The sequence below is a fragment of the Heliangelus exortis genome, chromosome 2, assembly GCF_036169615.1.
Source record: "Heliangelus exortis chromosome 2, bHelExo1.hap1, whole genome shotgun sequence".
In the NCBI taxonomy this organism is placed as follows: domain Eukaryota; kingdom Metazoa; phylum Chordata; class Aves; order Apodiformes; family Trochilidae; genus Heliangelus; species Heliangelus exortis.
This window is the reverse complement of record NC_092423.1, coordinates 23,710,955-23,733,118: the sequence shown is the minus strand read 5'-3', so window position 1 is coordinate 23,733,118 and position 22,164 is coordinate 23,710,955. Positions and strand designations below refer to the sequence as shown.

The 22,164-nt window shown below is 34.7% G+C and overlaps 1 protein-coding gene across 10 annotated transcripts in view; it reads right to left on the bottom strand.

The window, feature by feature from the left end:
- The window catches only part of AKAP9 (A-kinase anchoring protein 9), a 104,465-nt gene that overhangs the window by 11,142 nt on the left and 71,159 nt on the right, over positions 1–22,164 (bottom strand). For 6 of the 10 annotated variants that reach the window (XM_071735209.1, XM_071735203.1, XM_071735211.1 and 3 more), the window contains 18 exons: positions 21,447–21,659; positions 20,192–20,230; positions 18,760–18,992; positions 17,005–17,124; positions 13,882–14,058; positions 13,679–13,783; positions 13,108–13,260; positions 12,696–12,875; positions 8,387–9,436; positions 7,272–7,418; positions 6,391–6,894; positions 5,917–5,980; positions 5,177–5,295; positions 4,240–4,431; positions 3,135–3,323; positions 2,334–2,478; positions 1,362–1,581; positions 214–364 (listed from right to left, as the gene is read on the bottom strand). In XM_071735209.1, coding sequence (XP_071591310.1) covers positions 214–364; positions 1,362–1,581; positions 2,334–2,478; positions 3,135–3,323; positions 4,240–4,431; positions 5,177–5,295; positions 5,917–5,980; positions 6,391–6,894; positions 7,272–7,418; positions 8,387–9,436; positions 12,696–12,875; positions 13,108–13,260; positions 13,679–13,783; positions 13,882–14,058; positions 17,005–17,124; positions 18,760–18,992; positions 20,192–20,230; positions 21,447–21,659 — 4,001 coding nt within the window. The remainder of the gene's footprint in view (positions 1–213; positions 365–1,361; positions 1,582–2,333; positions 2,479–3,134; positions 3,324–4,239; positions 4,432–5,176; positions 5,296–5,916; positions 5,981–6,390; positions 6,895–7,271; positions 7,419–8,386; positions 9,437–12,695; positions 12,876–13,107; positions 13,261–13,678; positions 13,784–13,881; positions 14,059–17,004; positions 17,125–18,759; positions 18,993–20,191; positions 20,231–21,446; positions 21,660–22,164) is intronic. The other 4 variants (XM_071735205.1, XM_071735207.1, XM_071735212.1 and 1 more) reach the window with 2 other exon arrangements.

Below are 22,164 nucleotides of genomic sequence, written 5' to 3'. Positions count from 1 at the left end.
CCTATTGATTTAACTAGAATTTGCATCAGGACTTTTCCTTTCTTTTCCAAAAAGCTTCTATGTGGGTTTCTTCAGCTCTAGTTATACGGTGCTGCTGCTGAAGACAGAAAATGGAGCACACAGTGGACAAAAACGACAGCTGAGATGAAATGTTAACCAAAAGACTATTTGCATGCTCCTTGATGTTTCAGGCCATTTGGCATTATGGAATACCTCAAGCTCTTCTCTTCCTCTTTCCTCACTGCGTTCCATTTTAGCTTTTTCCTTTTCCAAAGCCCATTGTAGCTCTCTTGATTTTTTCTGTTCACTGGCCATTGTATCCTTGAGAATATCTATCTCAGTTGATTTTTCTTTAACTTCAGTCCTGAAGGAGAAATGGACAGGGTTTAGATTAGATAATGAATCTCATCCTATCACAGTAACATCAGTTACTTGGTACTGATTCCATCTTGTGTGCTGAAAAAAACTGCTCGTGTAATAGAATAACAGTGAAAAGGCAATTTAGAAGAAAACTCCTAACTCAAACATAAGGGAGAGTTGTATAACCCAAAAATGATTTTTTAATAAATGGTGACTCAGTGGCAGCTAGCATTCAAATTAATCCAGTCACTTCCCAAAATCTGAAAGAATGCAGGGGAAATATATCTTGTTACCATGTGTCTCAAGGGAAAAAAACCCACAACTATATCGGGGATGGAATAAGAAAGAAACTGTCCAGAATTTTCATCTTTTTGCAAATCAGTTTTCCATCAGTTTGCTATAGAGTCTCATTTTTGATGGCCTTATAGACGTTATAAGGTCATCTGTAAACTACCACCAATTTAAACTTTGTCTTAATTTGTTATGCCTGAGATAAACATTAAGATACCACGCAGAGGCACATTCATCACCTAAAGGCATTAATAACAATGGCTTTCTTGAGTGCCAAATATTTGGCTCTGCTGTTGGCTATGCCAAAGTAACACTGGAAAAATAATAGCTATAACATTTCATATAGAATTACTTGCAAAGTTGTCTTAACTCTGCAAATTTGTTCTCTACGTTCAATTTTAGAAGCAGAAAAACCTTTAATATAGTTTACTTATTAGCTTGTATGCAGTACTCTAATGTGTTGGAATTTACAAACACACTGGATATTAATAAATCACTAAATCAAACTATGAATCAGATAATCTATAGAATTACATTTTTTTGTCAAATGGATCAGAGGTCTGTTCTTGTCAGATACATTTCACAGAAAAACTGATAATCATTTCCATTTCATGAGACCAACCTCCTTAATAACATCAGTATTATGATTTAAGACAACATAGAAAAAATCATCTTCACTGCCAACACAAAGTTTGCACTGAGAGTCGCACCTGATGGTTTCTAGGTCCTTGAAGTGCTTGTGCTGTGCTTTAAGGGTTGTTTCAAGCTCCAGCTTGGCTTGTGCAAGTTCATTCTTCAGCTCAGCACCCACCATTCTCTCTGAATTCAGCTGTTCCTGCAGCTCAGCTGCTCTGTCCTTCATACTCCGGAGCTCCACTTGCATCTCCAGTATCTGTGATTGCTTTTGCTGCATATTATACTCCAGCATTTCTAATGAGAGTACCATTAGTATGAAATTAATTAGTAAACAAAGACCACTGTCTGTTTGGCTAATGTTTCCCCTAGCATGGAGAATGACCACAGGGTTATCACTAGGAGTCCTAGTTTAAAATATATTCTTTCAACAGTGGAGTGAAACAAAACTGTGCCTTTTATACTGGAATACCTTTCACACTTTCCAAAAAATTACTTCAAACTCTTAAACTTCTTTAAAAGGCCATGTGCACAACCATATCAATATCTGTTGATCAGATTGTAACTAACATAACTAAATTTAGGTATGTATGTATACTTGGGACAAAATTTTTGTGACAAAACACTGGCAGTGAGCATTTACTTAATTTTAAAGTATACCTGTTCTCTGAAATTTTTGATGTTGATTCTAATTGCTTCTTAGTTTACTCATTATGACTGACTATCCAACGTAGATAATTTCAAAGCTGCTGAACCTAAGCACTGAAAAGCATACATGGAAAACAACCTTAAAATACAAGCCCAGATTTTAAAGCAATTGAAATAACTTTGTGTCACTTTTGATTCCATACAAGTCATAGGAACACAGACTGTATCTTAGTTTTTGCAAAACCAGTCCAGTAACATAAAAAAAAAAGAAAAGTATGCATGCTCAGAACACAAGTATCAAAACCAGAGAGCAAAGTCAGTCAATATTTTTTTCAGATACAATGTTACAAGCATTGCCATAAAAGCATCTGGAAATAGCCATAAATTACAAAAAAATTCACCTTGGCTTTTTGAATCACTCTCTTGTTCTCTCTTCGGATTATTTTTCTTACTGTTCATCTGAGCATGTAATACTTGAATCTCCATCAGCAAACTTCTTCTGTCTGCATTCTGAAGACAGTCCATTGCTGCACTCTGATTAGAGGCCTGTTAGCATCAGAAACATTTAAAAATAAAACTCCAGATTCTTTTTAGATATCTGTGGTGTGGATATTACTTTTACTTATATATTCATAGTGCATATAGAGTAAAAACATTTTTGTCATAAGTAAGTCAATATTACAATATTGGGAAGAACTTATTTTTTTGTTTGTTTGCTTTTCTACTAGGCATTTAAATTATGGAAGCAGAAAAGCTGATTCTCCACAATTTTTTACAGCAAATTGTAATTTTCCTCATGGATTCTTCCATGTTCCAGAGGAGATAACAGACCTCTCTCTATCCAATAGCAGCCTTAGCCCTTCCTCTTCTATACAAGTTGCCTCATATATACAAGCTACCTTTTCTTTTAGACAGTGTATCACAATTCTTAATTTAATGATATCAAGCTTAAAAAATTTGCATTTAATTTGTTTAATTCAAATTTATTGCTGAAGGATGAACTTTTCCTACAGCTTTTGCACCCAAAAGTCTCTTTCCCACATCACGTTTTTCTTTTTAAAGACATTTCTTCTTTGAATCTTTGTTTTCACCATTAGACTGCCAAAAATACTATTAATACATATATTTTTAAATGGATTTATATATTCAAAATTACAGGCTAACATAGACAAACACACTGGCTAAAGTATGTTTTATATTACCTGCTCTTGTAGTCTGTGCTCTAGCTGATTCATCAGTATAACTGCATCTCTTGTGCCCAGTTCTGCAAGTTCATTTTGAAAAGCAGCAAGAAGAACATTTTGTTCTCTTACAAAAAGCTGTTGAATAGCTTGCAGAAGTTCTCCTCGCCAGTCTGAGACACCTTCAGGAGATTCAGTACTTGCGTAAATCTGCAGTGGTTAAAGAAAATTTAAACAGCAGAATTCAAAGATTACATCAAGGAGAGTCATCATTATTTTGTGTAAAGTGGGTGTTTTCAGTAGAATACTGAGCTCTTCCTCAAGAGCTGTGTAATGGTCATTCATACAAATGTATGTATTTATTGTACACGTTGTAATTTCTTATGCATGCATTAATGTGAAACTTTTATCTGCTTTGGATGGAAGTAATTAAACTTTTTACAATTGAAAACTTAGCCCTATGTAGTTATTGTTTATATTACTGTATCACACCACCCTTTTCATTTTTATGATGTTACATTTACATTCCTAAGCTCCCACAGAACGATGTGGTAGGGTGCAGATATTGTGGATGAAGACTAAATTTTATAATTTCCCCACTTAGCATGTTGAAGGAAATGCAGAAGCAATATAAACTACCTCCATATATGCAGCAGTCATATGGGAGTAACTAGACAGGCAAGTCCTGATGGCTTTTAACAGATTGCTGATTAGTCTTGTGTTATATTTGAAACAATTTTCCTTTCTTTTCTCTCACTACAGTATCTTTTAAATAGCATCAAAGTTCTAGTACACCAATAAATAACAACATTTAAAAGGCTAATTTAACTGCTAATGGAAACATATTATCAAAATAGAATTACTTTCAAAAGGTGGGTCTATATAGTTAATAGCAGTCACGCACAGAACAAATGCAAGCTGTAATTTAAGATATATTTTATTACCAGAGAGTGAAACATGCAGTTTTATTGCATGTTTTTGAAATATTTTGCCTTGTACCAGTACTCTACTAGACTAATAGAGGTACAGGTATATTTTGAGCATTTAAACCTGAATTGTAAGTGTGCCTTCTAATGTTATCACAGGTTTTTTTTATTTAGACAGAATTTTATGCTATTATTTATACCTCAGCTTCTCTGTGGAGTTGCATTTTTGCAATTAGATCTTTCAAAGATGAAATGGTGCTTAGAAGAGCTTTCCTTTCCTCAAGCCAAGATTCTGGCTCCTGCTTAAGAGATGGCATCTCTCTTTCACCATATGGAAATTCAGTGAGAGACAGCACCTGTATGCCTTCATGATGGACTGCTTTCAGCAAACCCTACAACAAATAAAAAAAAAAAATCAGTAATAAGAGTCCTAATATAATTAATAATAACAGTAACAACAACAACAATAATAATACTATTTCATCCATATTGGAATTATGGTACTTCTAAATTGATCAGCATAAAGGAACTACTTCTGCTTCCTCATATCAAAGACATCTTTTTACCGACCAAACAGTTGAACATTCCCAGTTTCAGATGAAAATTCCCAAAGTTCATCTGTCAAATCAATATTCAGATTTCCAAATGGTTCTTGATGTGACATTAAAAAACAAAGTCCTGGGAATATTTCAGGTGAAGTTTGCAATTTACTTTTTGAAATTAGCTAGGGTTTTTCTGCAAAAGACTTGCTTTTTTTTAAAAAAAAGAAAAACAGTTAAAAGCTTGATACCCTTGTTGTTTATAATAACTGCATTTGTTAACTTTCATAATACATATATTATTCTGCCCCTATTATAACAATCTACATAATCATGCAACATATGACTATCTGTAATTTGTCATTCCAACAAATTATAAGTAACAGCAGTTATATTTCTCATAATCATGACTGAGTACAAGCCTACAGTTAAAAAAAAATCATATTTAAGCTAACTGAACAAGCAAAAATGCACATCATTAAGATGCATTAAAACAGCCAGTATTTGAAAAGTTATCTAAATGTCTCTCTTTTCACTAATCTAGTAGCAGCTAATCTAATCTCTTGTTCCATAATAAAAATGATCAGCTCTATTTTACCTTGATTTTTTTTGGAAGTAAATCTGTTGAAGTTTCACCTTCATCTATTCCTTCAGATATCGTGTCAGATCCCTGGGTCTGAGCAAGATATATTCCTTGACTCCAGTCTGAACTAGAGTCTAAAATAAAAGAAGAAAAAAACATGAAAGCTGGATCACTGTGGAACTTTGAAGAACAGGCATCAAAAAAGGATTTTTTTTTTTTAAATTTTTTTTTTTTTTTGTAACAGGTGGTTGCATGTCATCAGAGTTGATTCTAAGCCTGGAAGCAACCTGTTCTATAATTTTTCAGTTTCAAAGCAGTAATAGCAACACAAAACTGGTATCCTTCTAAAAGATAAACAACTACTTGCACAAACACTGCAAAATGACCACCCCTTATAAGCTTAGCCTATGTGTATGAAAAAGAGGAGCTTAAAGATCATCTTGTTCCAACCCCCCTGCCATGGGGCAGAGATAATGTAATATGTAAGAAGAACGTAGGAACATCAGTGGGAAGAAAAAAACATAGCATCTGATGTCTTAACTCAATCTGTCTCCACCCTTAGTCATTTTCCTTCCACAGCAAATTAACAGAGATGGCATGCTTAGCTCTTTTTCTTAGTGTGATAGGCTTCTGCTTTTATCTGGGGAATAGTCAGTTTTATTTCTTAAAATACAAAAATACAAAAAATATTTAAAAAAAAAAAAGCAGATTTAATTTATAATGTTGTTTGCAACCTATAAAAACAAATTTCTTACCACTAGAACCTCCATTTCTAGCTTGATACGGTGGAGAATGTGTTAATCCAGAAACTGGGTTTCCCTGTATTAAGAAAAGAAAGCAATCAAATCTTTAATCACCCAAACCCACTCACAATAAGGGAGCTAATTCTAAGGAGCAGGAAATTAGATGAGCCTCCTTCCTTTTTTTTTTTTTCCCCCACATTCAAAGTAATCAAAACAGAGATGAGAAAGATGCACTTGTCCCCACTTCACAGAGCAGGACAGGTCCAAGGCACAAGGAAATATCTGATATCAGAGCACACTGCCAGACTAGAATTGATGAGGAAGGGGTTGACAGTCTCACTGCAGGTCATGGAAACACTGATCTACTTAAAAGCTTTACAGTGAACATTTGGTGGTTCACACTTAACAGACTACAAATGGGAAATTCTGTACCAGGAGCAAAAGTAGGAACCAAAGTGTTCAATGAATATAAAATTGGACACATACCTCTTTAGCTTGTAGAGTTTCTAGAGTTTCCTTTAAAGCATTACATTCTTCAGTCAATACTTGCACTGCAACAAACTTCTCTCTCTTTAATGCTTCAGATTCAGAAATATGCCTTGTCTCCATGTCCATGATTTCAGCAGCATGGAGTTCTTGCATTTGGTCAATTTTTTCAGTAAATTCGCTTATGATCTCCGCCATCTCTTCCGAAGAACATCCATTTCGCAAATCTATTTGGATTTCTGCATTTTTAACAAGGACTGGTGAAGTTTGGATACAGCTGTTGATTTCTACAGTCTTGTCTGTTTGTGATGATGAGCTTTTTCTAATTAGAATAGACTCACTGTTTGACATATCACACAATATTTCTGCATCCTTTTTGCTTTCAGCTTTTGCCATTTCCTCATCCTTTCTCATGTAACTTGCAAGCCTCTCTTCTGCTTGAACTAGGTTCTCTTTGACTTTGCACAGGTCTTCCTGAAGATGTATCAAACTTGCTTCTTTTACCTGTAAATAAGGAGAATCTGAATTGCAGTCCTTTCAAATACTTTTAAAAATATCTAAAACCCAAACAATCCTCTATAAAATCAGAATTCAGTTTAGTCCCATTTCAAAGTAGTTATAACACATGGTAATTCCTATGAAATACAGCTCCAGATCCACTGTTGCACTATAGTGGACTGTAAAACTATGTACTTGGGCAACAAGCAAAGATTTAGCTTACAGCATGAGGTCTGCTCCACTGACAGTAGGTCCTGAGTAGCTGTTTTTCTTATTGGCACTCTCAGTACAAGATTTAAAAATATATAGACCACCCATGTTTCCACAGTAAGTCCTGTATAATCATTTGCTTTAAATACAATATGGAGCAATTTGATTCTTACTGCCAGTTCTTGCTGAAGGTTTTCTCCCTTTTCTTTGTAACTCTTCAGTTCTTCCTTAGCAGCAGCAGCCTCTTCTTTAACTTGCTCTAGTTCAAGTTCATAGATAAGCACATTTTCTTTTTGACTTTCCATGAGTTGTGCTCCTACCTACAAAGCAACACCAGATATAGAAAATTGTGAAATATCTTACAAAGCACTGTAATTGCAATTAACAGTATTGATCACTTTCACACCAACTTACAAAGCAAGAGATGAAAAAAACCAAGTACCATTTTCCTACATCATTTCCCATAAAATGGGTAAGTGTGGAAGGGAAGACTGTCTTCTTACAGTTTAATGAACTGCAAGCAGAAATTGGCTACACCACATAGATTAGGAAGAAAGTAAACATAGAGTAGGAAATAAAGACTGATAATATTAAATTTATAAGATAGTTATGAGGTTCACTCAACCTGCATTTGGATGAAAGGTCGTAGAACCCATGATGTCCCTGAACTCAAGACTTGCCAATCAAGCGCACGTTTGAGCTATCAAGCATAGTCAGCTTTGACTAAAGGTTTTTCATTCAGAGGCAACACAGCCAGCAGTGCATGGAAATAAGAAATACACCAGTAAAAAACTACTGATAAGATATATCTTTGGAAAGCAAGAAAAAAATGAAACAAAGTCAAACCATACATAAACAAACAACCTCTCCTCTAAAAAAACCCTGAACAAATAAATTGTTATGGCTGCCACATCATTCTGAACCCTCTTAGATAATTTTTATTCCTTTAATTTTTATCTCTCTACCTCCATGCCATGTAGAAGTGTAATAACTCCATTCTATGTCAATAGAAAGAACAAGGAATTATCTGTCCAAAATTCAAAATATCTCTACATTCATGAGAGACAAAGTGGTTTTAATATAAAGTGGAAAATCATAATGGGAATCACCTTAAATAACATCCTTCTCTTCTTTGTAACTCCAGGAATAATAAGAGAAATGAAGGCCTACCTCACAAAGAGGAGTATTTGGATCACCATTACCAACAACAAGTGTTTAATGCATTATAGTTTACATGAGATAACAGATTTTAGTGACAATAACACAAAGGAAAATGGCATCTAGTTACCTGATATGTGTGTGTTACTTCTTGATTCAAGTATTTCTGAATTTCTCCTTTGTGCTTTTCTTGAACCTCTTCCAGTAATTGCTGAAGTTCTAGGAGTTTTTCTTCTTTCACTTTAACTTCCTTCTGTGCAACTTTTACATTTTCTTTTTCTAGCTCCAAATCACTGTTTACCATTACCAGTTGGTCCTCCATCTCACTGAGCTTCTGTGTTAAGAGTGCTAATCTTGATTCCATCTCATTTTCCATCCTATCACTCAAACTCTCCATTTGGACATTCTCACTTGTTTCCTCCACATGTTTTGAAGCTTCCTGAATTTCCTGCAGGAAATTCCTTTGCTCTTGAACTGCATTTAGCTGAACCTGACTGACGAGAGCAGCAGCAACTTTCTCCACTAGTGTCTTTTCCAGCTCTAATATCTTCTTCTTAAGTATTTCTCTTTCAGCTTTGCCTTGCTCTTTCAATTCTTTTATTTCTTTGTAGGACTGGCAGAGTTCTGAATCTTTTTCCTTAATGCATAGCTCAAGTTGCTGCAGTTGTACCTCCATCTTGTTAAAGGCAACTCTTGCATTCTCATCTGAAGATAAGCTTTCTTCCACTTTTTCAGGTTTTCCATTGCTCCTATCTTCTGTTTTTTCCCTATCATCTTTCATGAGTGCACACTTATATTTCTCTGTTATTCTTTCATGCTCTTTTTTTAACATACTGATTTCTTCCTTTAGTTGGTTCATTTTTAATCTAGTTTCCTCCAGCTCATTCTTGGTAAGAGATGCCTCTACATTTATGTTTTCTACTTGCTTCTCCAAAGCTTCCTTTTCTGCCAGAACTGTTTCAAGTGCGTGTTTCAGACTGTCAGCATCTTCTTGAAAAGCAGCAGTGTCTGCAGGTACTTTTTGTTCAATATTTGCCAACTCCTGCTGAAGTTTATCAATTACATCATTCAACTGTTCTACCTCTTCATCATTTTGTTTCTTCACACGTTCTTGATCACTTTTCAGACATTCTATCTGGGCTACAAGTTCTTGTATATGCTCATTTTGCTCTTCAATAACCTGGAAAAGAATGCAAGAACTTCATAATGGATCACCATTAAAAAACCTCAGTAATTTTTCTCCTGGATTTCCCAGCAACAGCTTAATCAAACACCTTGTAAAATAAATTATGTCAGTAACTTTCTTAATTGGATGTCTCCTGTAAAGCTTTATGAGAATCTGGACACTTTCACATTGGACTGAGGAAGTAGCCTGTGGCCTTAAGGAACTGCAGAACAGGTGTGCAAGTATCAGATTAAGTGAAATCATTTGTAATGTTCAGAGAGATATGAAACACTGAAGTTTAAGCATTCACAATAGCTTTTTTTCCCAATAGTTCAGTCTAAAGCTCTGTCTTTTCCTTTTAATAAAAAATTAAAATGTGAACAAGTAGAGTGGTCATGTCTGCTGTTCATTCTTACAAAATCAAGGTTTAATATACTATTTTTACTGAGAGAATGAAAAGGAACCAAGATTTACGAAGCTCAAAACTTACAGATAAAAAAGATGCTCAGGCTTACCATATACAGGTCAGATATGCCCACTTAGATTAGAGAGATACTGTGCTCTTCACCTAAAAACACAGCCCACTTGTTCATGAGGTCAAATAAATTTATAGAGCAGACAGCCAGTTAAGATGGGTATGTATTTTAAATACAAATAGACCTTTACTTCATTGTGTTAAAAAATACCATTACAACATGCTTTTTAGCCTGAGACCACAGAAAACACTCATCAGTTGACTCTGACATTTCCCATCATAGGCCTAAATTGTCTGATTTTGTGTGTGTACAGATGTGAAAAGAACCATGCAGGCAAACAGTACCCATAAACCCAGACCACAATTACTTCTTTGTGCTATAATTTAAATTAAAGTAAAAAGAGACAAAGTTATCAGAGTATTTATTTTAAAATGTATATCACTAGCCTAGTAAAGCTCAAAGATAGATTGGTGAAAATATGAAGACAGTAAGAAGAATACATTGCTAGAGAAGTTTTAAAGACAATTAAAATTACTGTGTGAGGTGTTCAGAATTCCAGGAAATTCATAAAATGATGTAACTGATCAAATGAGGGTGACAAGTGTATGATACAGAAAAGATATGTTAGCTTCTAATAAGAAATAAATCAGTATACACAAAAACTGGAATGATCAGTGTTGAGGAACACTATATTTGATGTATAAAAAGTCTTATCAAAAGGAACAGTAAGACAAGTTATCAGATTCCAATAGAGAAAGTTTTATAAAATTAATTTAAAAACCTGCTTGTTAAATTGCACTGGGAGCAAATTCTGATTAGAGTGTAGGAAAAAAACCCACAACTTTACGAAGTCAAAGTGAATGAGATTGTAAGTAGCATGTCTAAGGAACAAAGTGGATGTATTTTTTTAAGGACATGTCTGGAGATTTGAAAAGAACAGTGGTTCTAAACTGTAAATGAAAAAGACAGAGGAATTCTGTTAAAAAGATTCGGAAAGAGTATTAACATATAAAACCAGTTATAGTACCCAAAATAGGTAAGAACTCTTAAGAAAACTTTTAGAAACATGAAGATGTAAAAAAATATCAAAAACAGATAACTAATTTTGTTACTAAAACAGCCATGTATTTTCCTTTATCTCTTAATACTTCATTAGGTTTAGTTAGTTAAATAGAATAATGAAACAACTTTGTAGTAAGCATAAGATATATGAAAATAAATGATAAATGTTGCCAAACGGATTAGAGGTGCTCATTTGGCAACCAAGAAGTTTAAAAAAAAAATCTACAGAGGCTAGAAGAAGTCTAAAAACACTGGTTTTCAAAAAAAGAGAAAAGTGATCCTGTGAGTATTATCAAGTAAGCATAACATTTTGTATTCTTCACAACATAATGGAATAAAGGATCACAGAAGGCAAATACAGCAATTAAAAGAAAAGCACTTGCTAGGATGAAGATGCCTAAGGGACTAGAAAAGGCCGTAGCCTAAAAACAGTCTATTAATATTTAATACTGATATCACAGTTAAGCAGAGTAATTATTTAACGTAATATAACTGAGTAAGAGGATGAAATTAAGAAAATGAAACCCTATATAACAGGAGAAGAAAAAAAATCGTTGAAAAGAATTATACCTGAATCCTAGGTATTTTTCTCAAGGCAAAAAATGTAACTGTACTACTGCAGTCACTGTATAAAAAAAGCAGAACCCTTCTGGAATCCCCAAAGCATAATGCTTCCAAATCCAATTCAAAATGTTGTCCTTATTCACTGAGGTTCATTATAACTAAATTTTGTACATAAAAATTCAGTGAAATTATACAGCTCAGTCAGAGCTCTGTTTTGGTGGACTCATATGTCCTAGTAGAATGTTACCCTGAGTGTTCAATCAGCTACTGAGGGGTAACAGAAGTCATGTTCTCACCTTGCTGAATAATACTTGCTTTGGGGTTACATCTTATGATTAATACGTTTTCACATTGAAGATTATCAGAATGCAATTTTCATCCATTGAAAAAATAGTTTTCTTTCTTTAAAAAATATAAGACTGAAGGCCTGTTTCTGCTGTCACATCAATGCAAAGTAGTATATCTGCTGAAATTAAATGTATTGTATCTGTACAAAATGGAAATAAGCCAGGAAGATGAAGCTCACTATCATAAATGCAGTTAATTGAAAAATAACAAAAAGCTACAGGTGTTAAACCTCAGTAAGTAAAAGAAAGATGAATCTGCTTTTTTCTTTCTTGCTCTCCATTTCTAATAAAACACAGCATCTTGTTTGCATATCCACCATGCTTCAAAAGTGGATTAAAGATGTTGCCAACATTGCTCTGATGACAAAGTATTTACACAAGCTAATGGAACACAAAAGTTCAACTGCTAAAAAAACCCTATAAAATCCAACATGATCCAGCAGGTGTCACTGAAGCATAAAACTGAAAGTAAATCATTATAGGGAAGATGGTAGAAACAATGTTGAGACTGAATATAAACTGCCTACATACTATTAAATGTTCAGAAGTTACCAGAAGGAATGAAGAATATAAGACAAAACCACAAGCAGAAATAAGACAGAATAGTAAAAAGAAAAGCAAACAAAGATTATCCTTCATTAAAATGAGACAGATGGGGAAAAGCAGACTTGGGTTAAAGCATTGTCTGAAACTTTAGAATTTGCTTTTTTAAATTAAGGCAGCAGTAGAAAATAATGTAATGGCTGGAGGGATGGAGGTGGTTTTTTTCCTTAAACAGCTAGCAACACAAACTAGGAGTCTGAAAAAGATTTCAAAAGTATGTACTTTCTTATCAGTTGTGACTTCAAGTTGCTGCTGCAGTTTTGCAATTTGTTCATGAAGGTGATCTATTTCCTGCTCCTTCTCTTGCATGATGTGAGCGAGCCTCCGAAGCACTAAGTGATGGTCCTTTATGGTGCCATCTTCAGATTTCTGGATAGCAAGTCCCAGTATTTCCATTTCATCCTATCAAAAAGAAGCCCCCAAACCATGTTAGGGTTGCATAATGTTTTCTGCATATGGTAGTCTAAGGCACAGGAATGAAAATAAATGAATTGCATGCAATAAGAATTATGTAAGTGTTTTAGTATTTTGCAAGTTGAATGCTTGAGAAAGAATTTGGCATCTTGGCTTTTTCCAAGAATACATTTCTGGGGAGGAGGGAGACTAGAGCTCTAGGCTTCTCTGTTACATTTACCTTAAATAATTTGTTCTCTTGTTCAAGTTCTTGCAAGTGTGTAGTGGACTCCTTTCGCTGAATTTCTAGTTGCATGTGCAATTGCTGAACTTCTTCATTTTTATTTTCTAGCTCTTCTCGAAACTGCTCCAGTTGTTCCTCAAGGTTTGTGACCTATGTTTCCAAAACAAATGGTGGAAAAGGAGTAGATGGCCATATCACAAATTAACTGTCATAATTTTCAAGTGCAATGTCTACAGCAAACTGGTTTGATAGGATAATGTGTAATTGGTGACATGCTGAGTCCTTAAAATAAATGGAACTTGAAAACTCACTAAAACAACTGAAATCACTAGTTTTTCTTAATTGGGATGAATTAATATTTAAAAACCACTCTTGTAAGTTATAATCATTAACATAAACAGTAACAACAAGTATAATGGCTCAAAAGAAAATTTCAAAGGGATTTGGACTGCTGCCTCTCTGATCTGCTAAAAAATTTCATCTGTATGGTTCACCAAACTCAGCAGAAAGCAAAAACTGACAAACCAAAATATCAGCAAAAACATGGAACATTTCAGGGGTATTTTACCTCCTTTTCCTTTCTGTCCACAGCTTCTCGTTCAGCTTGCAGTTGTACTTCTAGAGGTAATTCTCCCTTTACTATGATAGTGCCAAACTGTTTCCTTTCTTCCACCTTCAAATAAAAATAATAAAAATAAAAAAGATATACTGTTTTGTTCTCAAGAAAATAAGAAAGAAGTGAATACAAGATAATTTTAAATGAAGCAATACCTTTTGTAAATTGTCTGTGCTGATGATTAAGGCTTGTTCCAGTTCTCTTATCCTGCATTCTAATTTCTCAATTTCTTCATTTCGTTCTTGTATATCTCTCTGAAGTTGCTCCTTAGAGAGCAAAAGCTCACTGCATTTGTCAGTTTTTTCTTTTAGATGATTTGTTAACTGTTCAACCTGGTGACAGTATGGCAAGAAGAGGAATATATTGTACTAGACTGGAAGAGTTTGCTAGCCCCAGCAACAGCACTTTTTGTCAGAGAAAAAAAAAATCCCTCTTTTTTTCCTTGTAATGAAGCTCCTACTCTTTAGGTGAAGCAGAATGCAAAGTTAGGGTATCATAGTGGTGCTGCATCCAACAAACACAAACAGCATTTCTTAAGAAGTGGTAAATTCTGTGCTCTATCTTCTACTCTCTAGAACTGACCTTGTCCTTCTGAAGCCTTTAGTTTCTCTGCTCAGTTACAAAAGCAAGTAGCATGGCATCCCTAAGAATATACCTTTAAAACCTACAGATGGAATGTCTTGAACCAAGAAATATGACAGTTCTAACAATCTTTGACAAAATTATTTAAAGTAAGGAGTTGACTAGTGACATACAGACATATCCTAAAACTCATTAGGTCTGTAACATTGAAGAGAACTGCTAAATTTCAATCTCATTAAACAGGGAGTTTTGTCTTCTTGCTGTCTTTGTTAAGTGATGTTTTTGTTAAACAAATGTGATGTATAGTATAATTTTACTTTCTAAAGGGGACAAAGTATCAAAGCATTCTGAATCTCCGTGGTTCAGTTGTTTGCAGACAAACAACAAATTAAAGAGTAACTGAAGCAGGAGAGATAGGAATGATCCCAGTTCTAGCAGCGTTTCAGAAATGATTAATCAAAATTACAGATAAGAAAGATGTGTAACAAATACATGATATTAGACCTGATGCAGAGTTAAGACTTAAGTTAAACTAAGCAATCGAGCAAGAGACATGGAAAGTAATGTTTGTCCCACTCAAGAAACTGATTTCAGTATTTACAATTAGGAAGTTACGATGTAGCCAAAAGGTAGAAGATTCAAAGCATTTCAATAGATAGGAGAGAAGAGGACCAGAACATAAAGCTGACAGGATGGTATTATTGACGTTATCCATCCATGAGCAACATCAAAGTCTGAAGTGACCACAGAAAAGTCCTGAGAGAGAAATGGAAAAAGAAAAATCAAGCCTAGAGCAGTCTCTTTGTGACAACCTTCCCTGGAGTAAGTTGACAGAGTAAGCTGAAACAACAGTAAAAAAGAAATGAAGTTATCAACAGCAAATGCTGACAGCATTTCAAATACTATGAAGAAATACAGCAGCCATCTCAGAAAAGCATGGGAAATCTATATTTATGAAATATGCCAAATGTGACATCAAAACATACTGCATAGGAAGACTATATACCTCATTTGATAAAAATGAAATGCAGATCTTATACACTATTGAAAATTCTGTTTGTAATTGGTTATGTATTGAATTCAAAACCACACAACTCTAAAAAAGCCACTACACCTGTGGTGCTTGCAGACGTTATCTTATGGTCTTATAATTTAAAAGCATCTAACACAAATCTCAAAATTTTTATCACAGTTTGAGCTTTCTTTCATTTTAATGCATGCTTTAAATTTTCATTGTAACATACCTGCCAACTTTGAATATACATGTATATGAATATACACATGTATATATATGAATATACATGTGTATGCGCATAAAAATCAGGACGATTTCTGTTTCTGTACAGAAAATCAGAGCATTTTTTTAATTTTGCCATCAAATTTGATTTTTCTTTTTCTTATGAATTTGTTGAGGGGTTTTTTTTTTTTTAATTTTTAGAATTTTAACCAGAAGTCCATACCCAAAACTATAAAAAAGACCCATGAGAAAATTATCTCAAAAATGAACATTCTGGGTTCAGAAAAACTAATTGTACTGAAAATTCTCTTCCATATGGGGAATGTGTCAACAGGAGAGAAGTGTGTACAAACTTTGCAACAGAAGTAAAAAAATGCAGAATTTCTCCATTTGTGTTTGTTAACACATACCCAGCTAAATTCAGAAGACTCATTATTAACAGAGGCTGATGGCAGTCACATCACATAGTACTGACTGAATACTTTGACTGCAACACTTCTTACAAACCTTTGTATTAAAATATATAAAAAAACCCCCATGAAATATGCCTCTAAATGTGAGAATTACAAGAACTGGTATTTCAACAACTTCCATCTCACATGTATCAATGTGTGTCCCATTACTCTATATGGTCCTAAACTATGTTATATAGAATATTAAATATTGTTAAGATTTAAGAATTGAATTAAAGCAACTAAAGTACTTCAGTAAAACTTTGATTTGAAAAAATTGCAATGCAACCTAGTAAGAGGCATTTTAATACTAAAAATCAGGCAAGAAAATAATGCAAAAATACCAGTCTTGCCCAAAAAGCAAGACACATGGAACCCACAAAACAAAAATACAATTTAATTGACTAACAGGTCATCAAACAAGACATGCAAAGCTTCATTTTCACTGCTGCCACATTTCTTGATTTTGCTGCCTAAGAGCATTCTATGACTCCACTGAGCTGCTGTTCTACAGCCTCTGAAGTTTGTTTCAGTGTGGAGAGACTTTCACTGGGGAGGTGCAAATGTACCCAGAGGGCACTGCTACATCTCAGGTGCTAAGCCTTGGTAACTCAGTTCTTTCAGTTGTGTAGCTGTGCTATAAACAGAGAGGATGTCACAAAACAACACAAAAACGTGTGATTGCTAAAGTAGTACTGATTGTTTCCACAGGCTTTTGAAAACAGTGGGTTTTCTAAATTAAGTTACATGAAAGAGTCTTGCACAAAGTTATGGTGTCTGTGTATATCTATTACTTAAAACAACCAACCAACCAGCCTAAAAAAAAACCAACAACCCAAAACAGTTTCACCACTTTCCCCCAACACCTTACCCTTCATCTAAGGGGACTGACTTTGTTGGCTTGCAAATGCAGGTTAGGTATGCCACAGAATAGCTCCATTACACTGTCTTAAGGGCTGTCAACTTGTCATTTATATTCACTGAATAAAAGTGGTAAGATGTGTTACCTCTCTGGTTTGATGTTCACTGACAGGCTGACTCCTCTGAGGAACCTTAAGCTGTTGTTCCAGCTTCTGTATCTCTTGCTGGAATACATCTCTCTCATGCTCTCGATCAATTGCTTGCTCCTGAAAGTTAAGAAATTATGTGGATACACCATTTGATTTTATCTAAATTAACTATATTACTACATTTGTTTTTATCTTATTGTGAGGCTGGTCAGTGGTTTCAAGGTCAGTACGTCAGTGTTTTCAAGGTAGCAGAACCTCTTGAAACTACCATTACAAAGCCTCCTTTCTTAATCACATTTTTAAAATTTAAAAATTAAGACATCATAAATACATCCAGTACTATTTCACAAAAATGACATGTTTGTTTTTTCTACTCCATGTACACCATACAGATGCTAACAAGTCAATATTTTATTATTTACTTTACTAATGATTGTCTTTGATATCCATAGCACACATAAACAGTAAGAACAAAAATTAAGTCCGCGTTAATAATGATGAGGAGAAACAAGAACAACAAAAATTTATAAACTATTTGCATTTTGCATTTGTTTGCTTTTGACCAGTTTCAGTTGTTATAACTGAAAATACATCTTTATATAGGAAATACTGTGTGACTGTTAGCATCCATCTTTAAATGCTGCTCTGTAAAACTTATCAGATGCATAAAAATATATTAACTGAATTATCTGATACAGAGAGGAATGCTTCTGTCCAGCAACAAAATATTTAGCAAAAATTCAGGAAACTGGAATAAAACCTCAACCTCCACAAGCTGCAGATTTTAAAATCTCATGCTGTTTCAAGGAAGCAGCAGAATTGTAACACTGCTATTAGAAGCAGCTCCTCATCAGTAATCTGTAACTCCAGTTCATGCTACTGACAATCCCAAACCACGCTGCATTTCTGACTATGGGACTTGCAATACAAATTTTTACTTCTCAGCCTTGCCCTATTATGACACATGAGTTGCAGTGAGAAAGCAAACTTGTAACTAAAAAATGAAATAATGCAAATCCGTGGGTGGTAAGAAGTAACTGGAAAGATCTCTCCTTTAGCACTGCTTAGTAGCAGATTATGCAGAGAAGGTGCCACGGGGTGTTATATTTATCATGTAAAAAATTCTTCCACCCTACTCCTGTCACCTAGAGTGTTAACTGTAAAGACATATAAATAAAAGTTGGGGTTCTTTCTGAACAGCAGCATGGACACTTAAAAGAAATAAAATGGGAAAAGAAGAAGATGGGGGAGGATGGTGTTTCTTGAAAATGGAGCAGAGACTAAAACAAAACTGCAGAGACAGTCTGAGGAAGGAAGAAGTTGGGCACAATATAGGCAGCTGTGAATATGAAGAAGAAAGTTTACAAAACAAAACTAAGACAAATTATGTTTTCAATTGCCAAGGACAAATAAAACTGACTGCTTAACTCCAACACACTTTATCAAAAAACAGAAATCCCACCAATTGCTAAAATTTAAGGTCACAAAAATTAGTATTTCCTGTTTAATTTTATGTTTCCCACTATTTAAAACAGTTGAGATGCCTACTAAGTTATACGTAGAAATACAGGGAAACCCCAAGTAAGCATCTCAATTTCAAGACATTAATTAAATTCTTGGCCTGGAACCTATAAGCACTGTTACTACTGTCTGTCTCTCTTATTTGCTCAAAATTTGAAAAAAAAATTCCTGTGAAAACGACAACACAGGTGCCAACCCACCTTCATGAAACTATCCTTTTACAATACTTACATCTAGAAATTTTCTTGTTTTCTCAAGTTGCTTCTCCAAAGCCTGGTTTTGCTGCCTCAAGTCCATTAGCTCTGCATTTTTTTCTTGCTCTAGCTCTATGAAACGATTGACCTGTTCTTCCAAGTCTATTTCCAAGACTTTCACTTGCTTCTGAAGGTCATCATACTCTTTTTCAGCTTGACGCTGTACTTCAATTTTTTCTTTCATTAGCTTTTCTGTTTCCTCCAGCAATTCTGGTTATAATAAAAGCATCACACAGTACTTTAAGATATGAATAGTAAGTAATATTATGAAGAAAAACCACTCCCAAGGTATCCATGCTGTACTCCGCAGAAGGATGTGAACTGGTTTGGGTTTTTACTATTTTTCTTTTTTAGGAAATTTAATTTATTTTGAGAAATAATCAATATAACCACTCAAGCAAATTAATAACGAAATTATTGTCCTTTAGTTAGTCTTTGCAGGACCATTAGTGAACCTGTATCAGGTAACTTAGCTGTTTAAGTTTCACATAAATTGAAAGGTCTTTGTATAATTGAAAAGAAAATGCAGGGATTCAAACTACAGGTAGAGGCAGCACAGGAGTTAACAATGAAGTATGGAAAACCCAACCCTCTTCTCATCCACAGTCAGTAAAATCAATCCACTCCCAGCCTTCATCATTTAATGTGATACAGATAAATAATTTGAAGGAAATGTTGAAGGACTTAGCGAGGTTGCCAGGCAGATGGAGAGGGAAATTACTGACCTGTAACTGGAGCTTTGTAAAATCAGTGACTGCATGGATGCCCAATTTTGAGTCCTCATGAAAAGGCTGGCAAGCATATACAGTAAAGCCCCAAACCACTCTATTAAGACAATTAAGCCACAGCCCATTGATGTACATATTAACTAACCGTACAGATCCCTTGAGGCAAAATCCAAACTGTAAAGTGCAATTACATTTGGAGAATCTTTAAAATACAATTGATATTTAGACAGACACAATACAATTTACTTTCTCTATAGAAGAAAGATCCTTTAGGCACCATCATCTTACATCATATTTAACCAATTCTCATTTCTAGGTAACCATTATATATCAATATATTACAAGTATTTCGTTGTCATAATGAATAGCTCAACTGTATTTAGAAATAAGAAGAAAAGAAAACAGCTACAAAAATATCCCTCCAATAACATCTAAGTATCTGTAATTCATAGGCGAATAAGATGATGGTTATTCATGAATTTGCTTATTATGCTTAGAAATCGTAAGAAATGGTGTTAGTGAAATGTATAGCTGAGTATGAAATACAACATCAAAGCTGCAGGCCAGTAAGAATTGCAAGTAATGTCAGTAAGCCAAAAGCCCAGTAATCCTGATTAACAACATCAGTACGTGTAAGTCTTCCACCCAGTTACAGATTGGCCATGCAACATACAAACACACCTGCTTGGGAAGCTGCATCGACTGCAGCATCTACTAGGCCTAGGAGAATAGAGAGAGAGAAAACAAAAAAAAGAAGCAAAGTAATTCACATGCCAGCTCTAGTTTTCTTCTGGTGCAACAACGTAGGAGAAAATGAAGCCAAAGATAGATGTGGCATTTAATGACAAAGTTGTTGAGATAACTTAGGGAATGTGTTAAGTTACTCTGGTATGCATGGTATAAGTAGCTACACATTTTTATAGAACTGTTTATCCTTACATTTGTTATGCGTGAAAAGAACTTAAAAATATTTAGAAACCTAAAACATAGAGCAAATTACTAAACTGGAGTCAAAGGCAAGGATCTCCATTACTATAAACAGGAGGCAACAGGTTGTTCTTAAAACTTTAGTGTTACACAAAGTAGATGCAGGAAATGGCAAATACACACCAAGATGTGTAATTTATAAAACCAGCAATGTTATAAATCGCCATGACCTTTTAGAAGTGGAAAAAAAATGGTAATTTCACCCTCTGTTCACAAGGTAAGCACTGAAATCCTTGGAACATCAGTACTTTTAAACATGACTGTACTAAATTTCTTCCCCTCTCAAACATAAAATATTAATTTAAGCTATTAGTTTTAGGAAGAATTAAAAGACATTTATTTCATGAGGGTAAATGCTTTTTTTGAGTAAGCAGTTAGTTAGGTTACATCGACATGGTATTTATCTAGAATTTTCACCATCAGTGCTGCAGGTTTTCATTACTGGTAGATAGCAGGCTTTCCTTCTCATGAAACCTTTGTGCCATTCTTCCCCAAAAGAGGAATTTGTTAAAAAGTATGTCTTCTGTGTATAAAATAAATACAGTCATCATGTGCAGTTCAGTCATGTTCTGGTAGCTAGGTCTGCTTCCTAGTCCCTCTGAAACTATGTTTGGAAAGTATTGAGCCTAGTATCTTTATTCACAGGTTCTAATTTCAAGAAACTCAGCCTCTGGTGATGATATAAATAAAGCAGATTTTCAGAGTTACCAAGCTCTTGCTGGCTTAAAGAAAAATTATGACTGCTCAACACTTCTGAAAATTCAGGTTTTGGGGGTATTTTTTGTTTACAAAACAAGAAAAGTGACCATTAGGCATGAAAATATCACATTTTGCTCTATCAAATTTTTATTCATGATTAAAGAGTGGAAAAAGAAACCTTCACCAAGACTGCTTCTTTTTATTTGAAAGTATAGAACAACCTCATAGAAAGACTGTGAGGAATACATACGCTGCTCTACTGGTCCCGCATCTGCTCTCATGGCATCCTTTTGTCTGGAGAGTAACTCCTTTTCTTCCTGGATCTGCTGCTGTTCAGCCTCTAACTCCTGCAATTTGTTACCTGTACACAGTAGTTCTTGCTCAAGACGGTCAATTACATCTATTTTTTCCTGGAGCTGTTTTTCCAGAAATGCTTTTTCATCTGCATAACCATCAATGAGGCCTGTAGAACAGCAAGTTTGGGCAGATTAATAGACAATAAGGAACAATTTGAATTTTTTCATGGTGAAGTCATTGCTGTATTCTCACATGAATTCACTTGTCTGATAAATACTCCTCAGCACCTGACAACAATAGCCTTGCTATTTCTTCCCTGATTACATTACAGGATGGAAAGCACAAGTCCAAATATAGCTTTTAATTTTTTTGTCAGCGCAATACTTCTGGAGCAAAGAGGAACTCCATAGCCAAGGAAAAGAAATGAGTCATAAACACAGGAGAATGAAGAAATAAATTCAGCTGCCAGGTGACATTTCAGGTGCCTCATGACATGTGTTTGACTTAAACCACAGTATTTGTAAGATCATGAGTCTCCTGGAGGTCAGTTATCACACAGATGCCTCCACTATCATAAACCATGAAAACTGTTCTTAGGTCTCCATATTTAGCATCTGTATCATTCTTAAAAGCCCTGCAATAGCTGACATCTGAGAAACAGTTTAATTTCT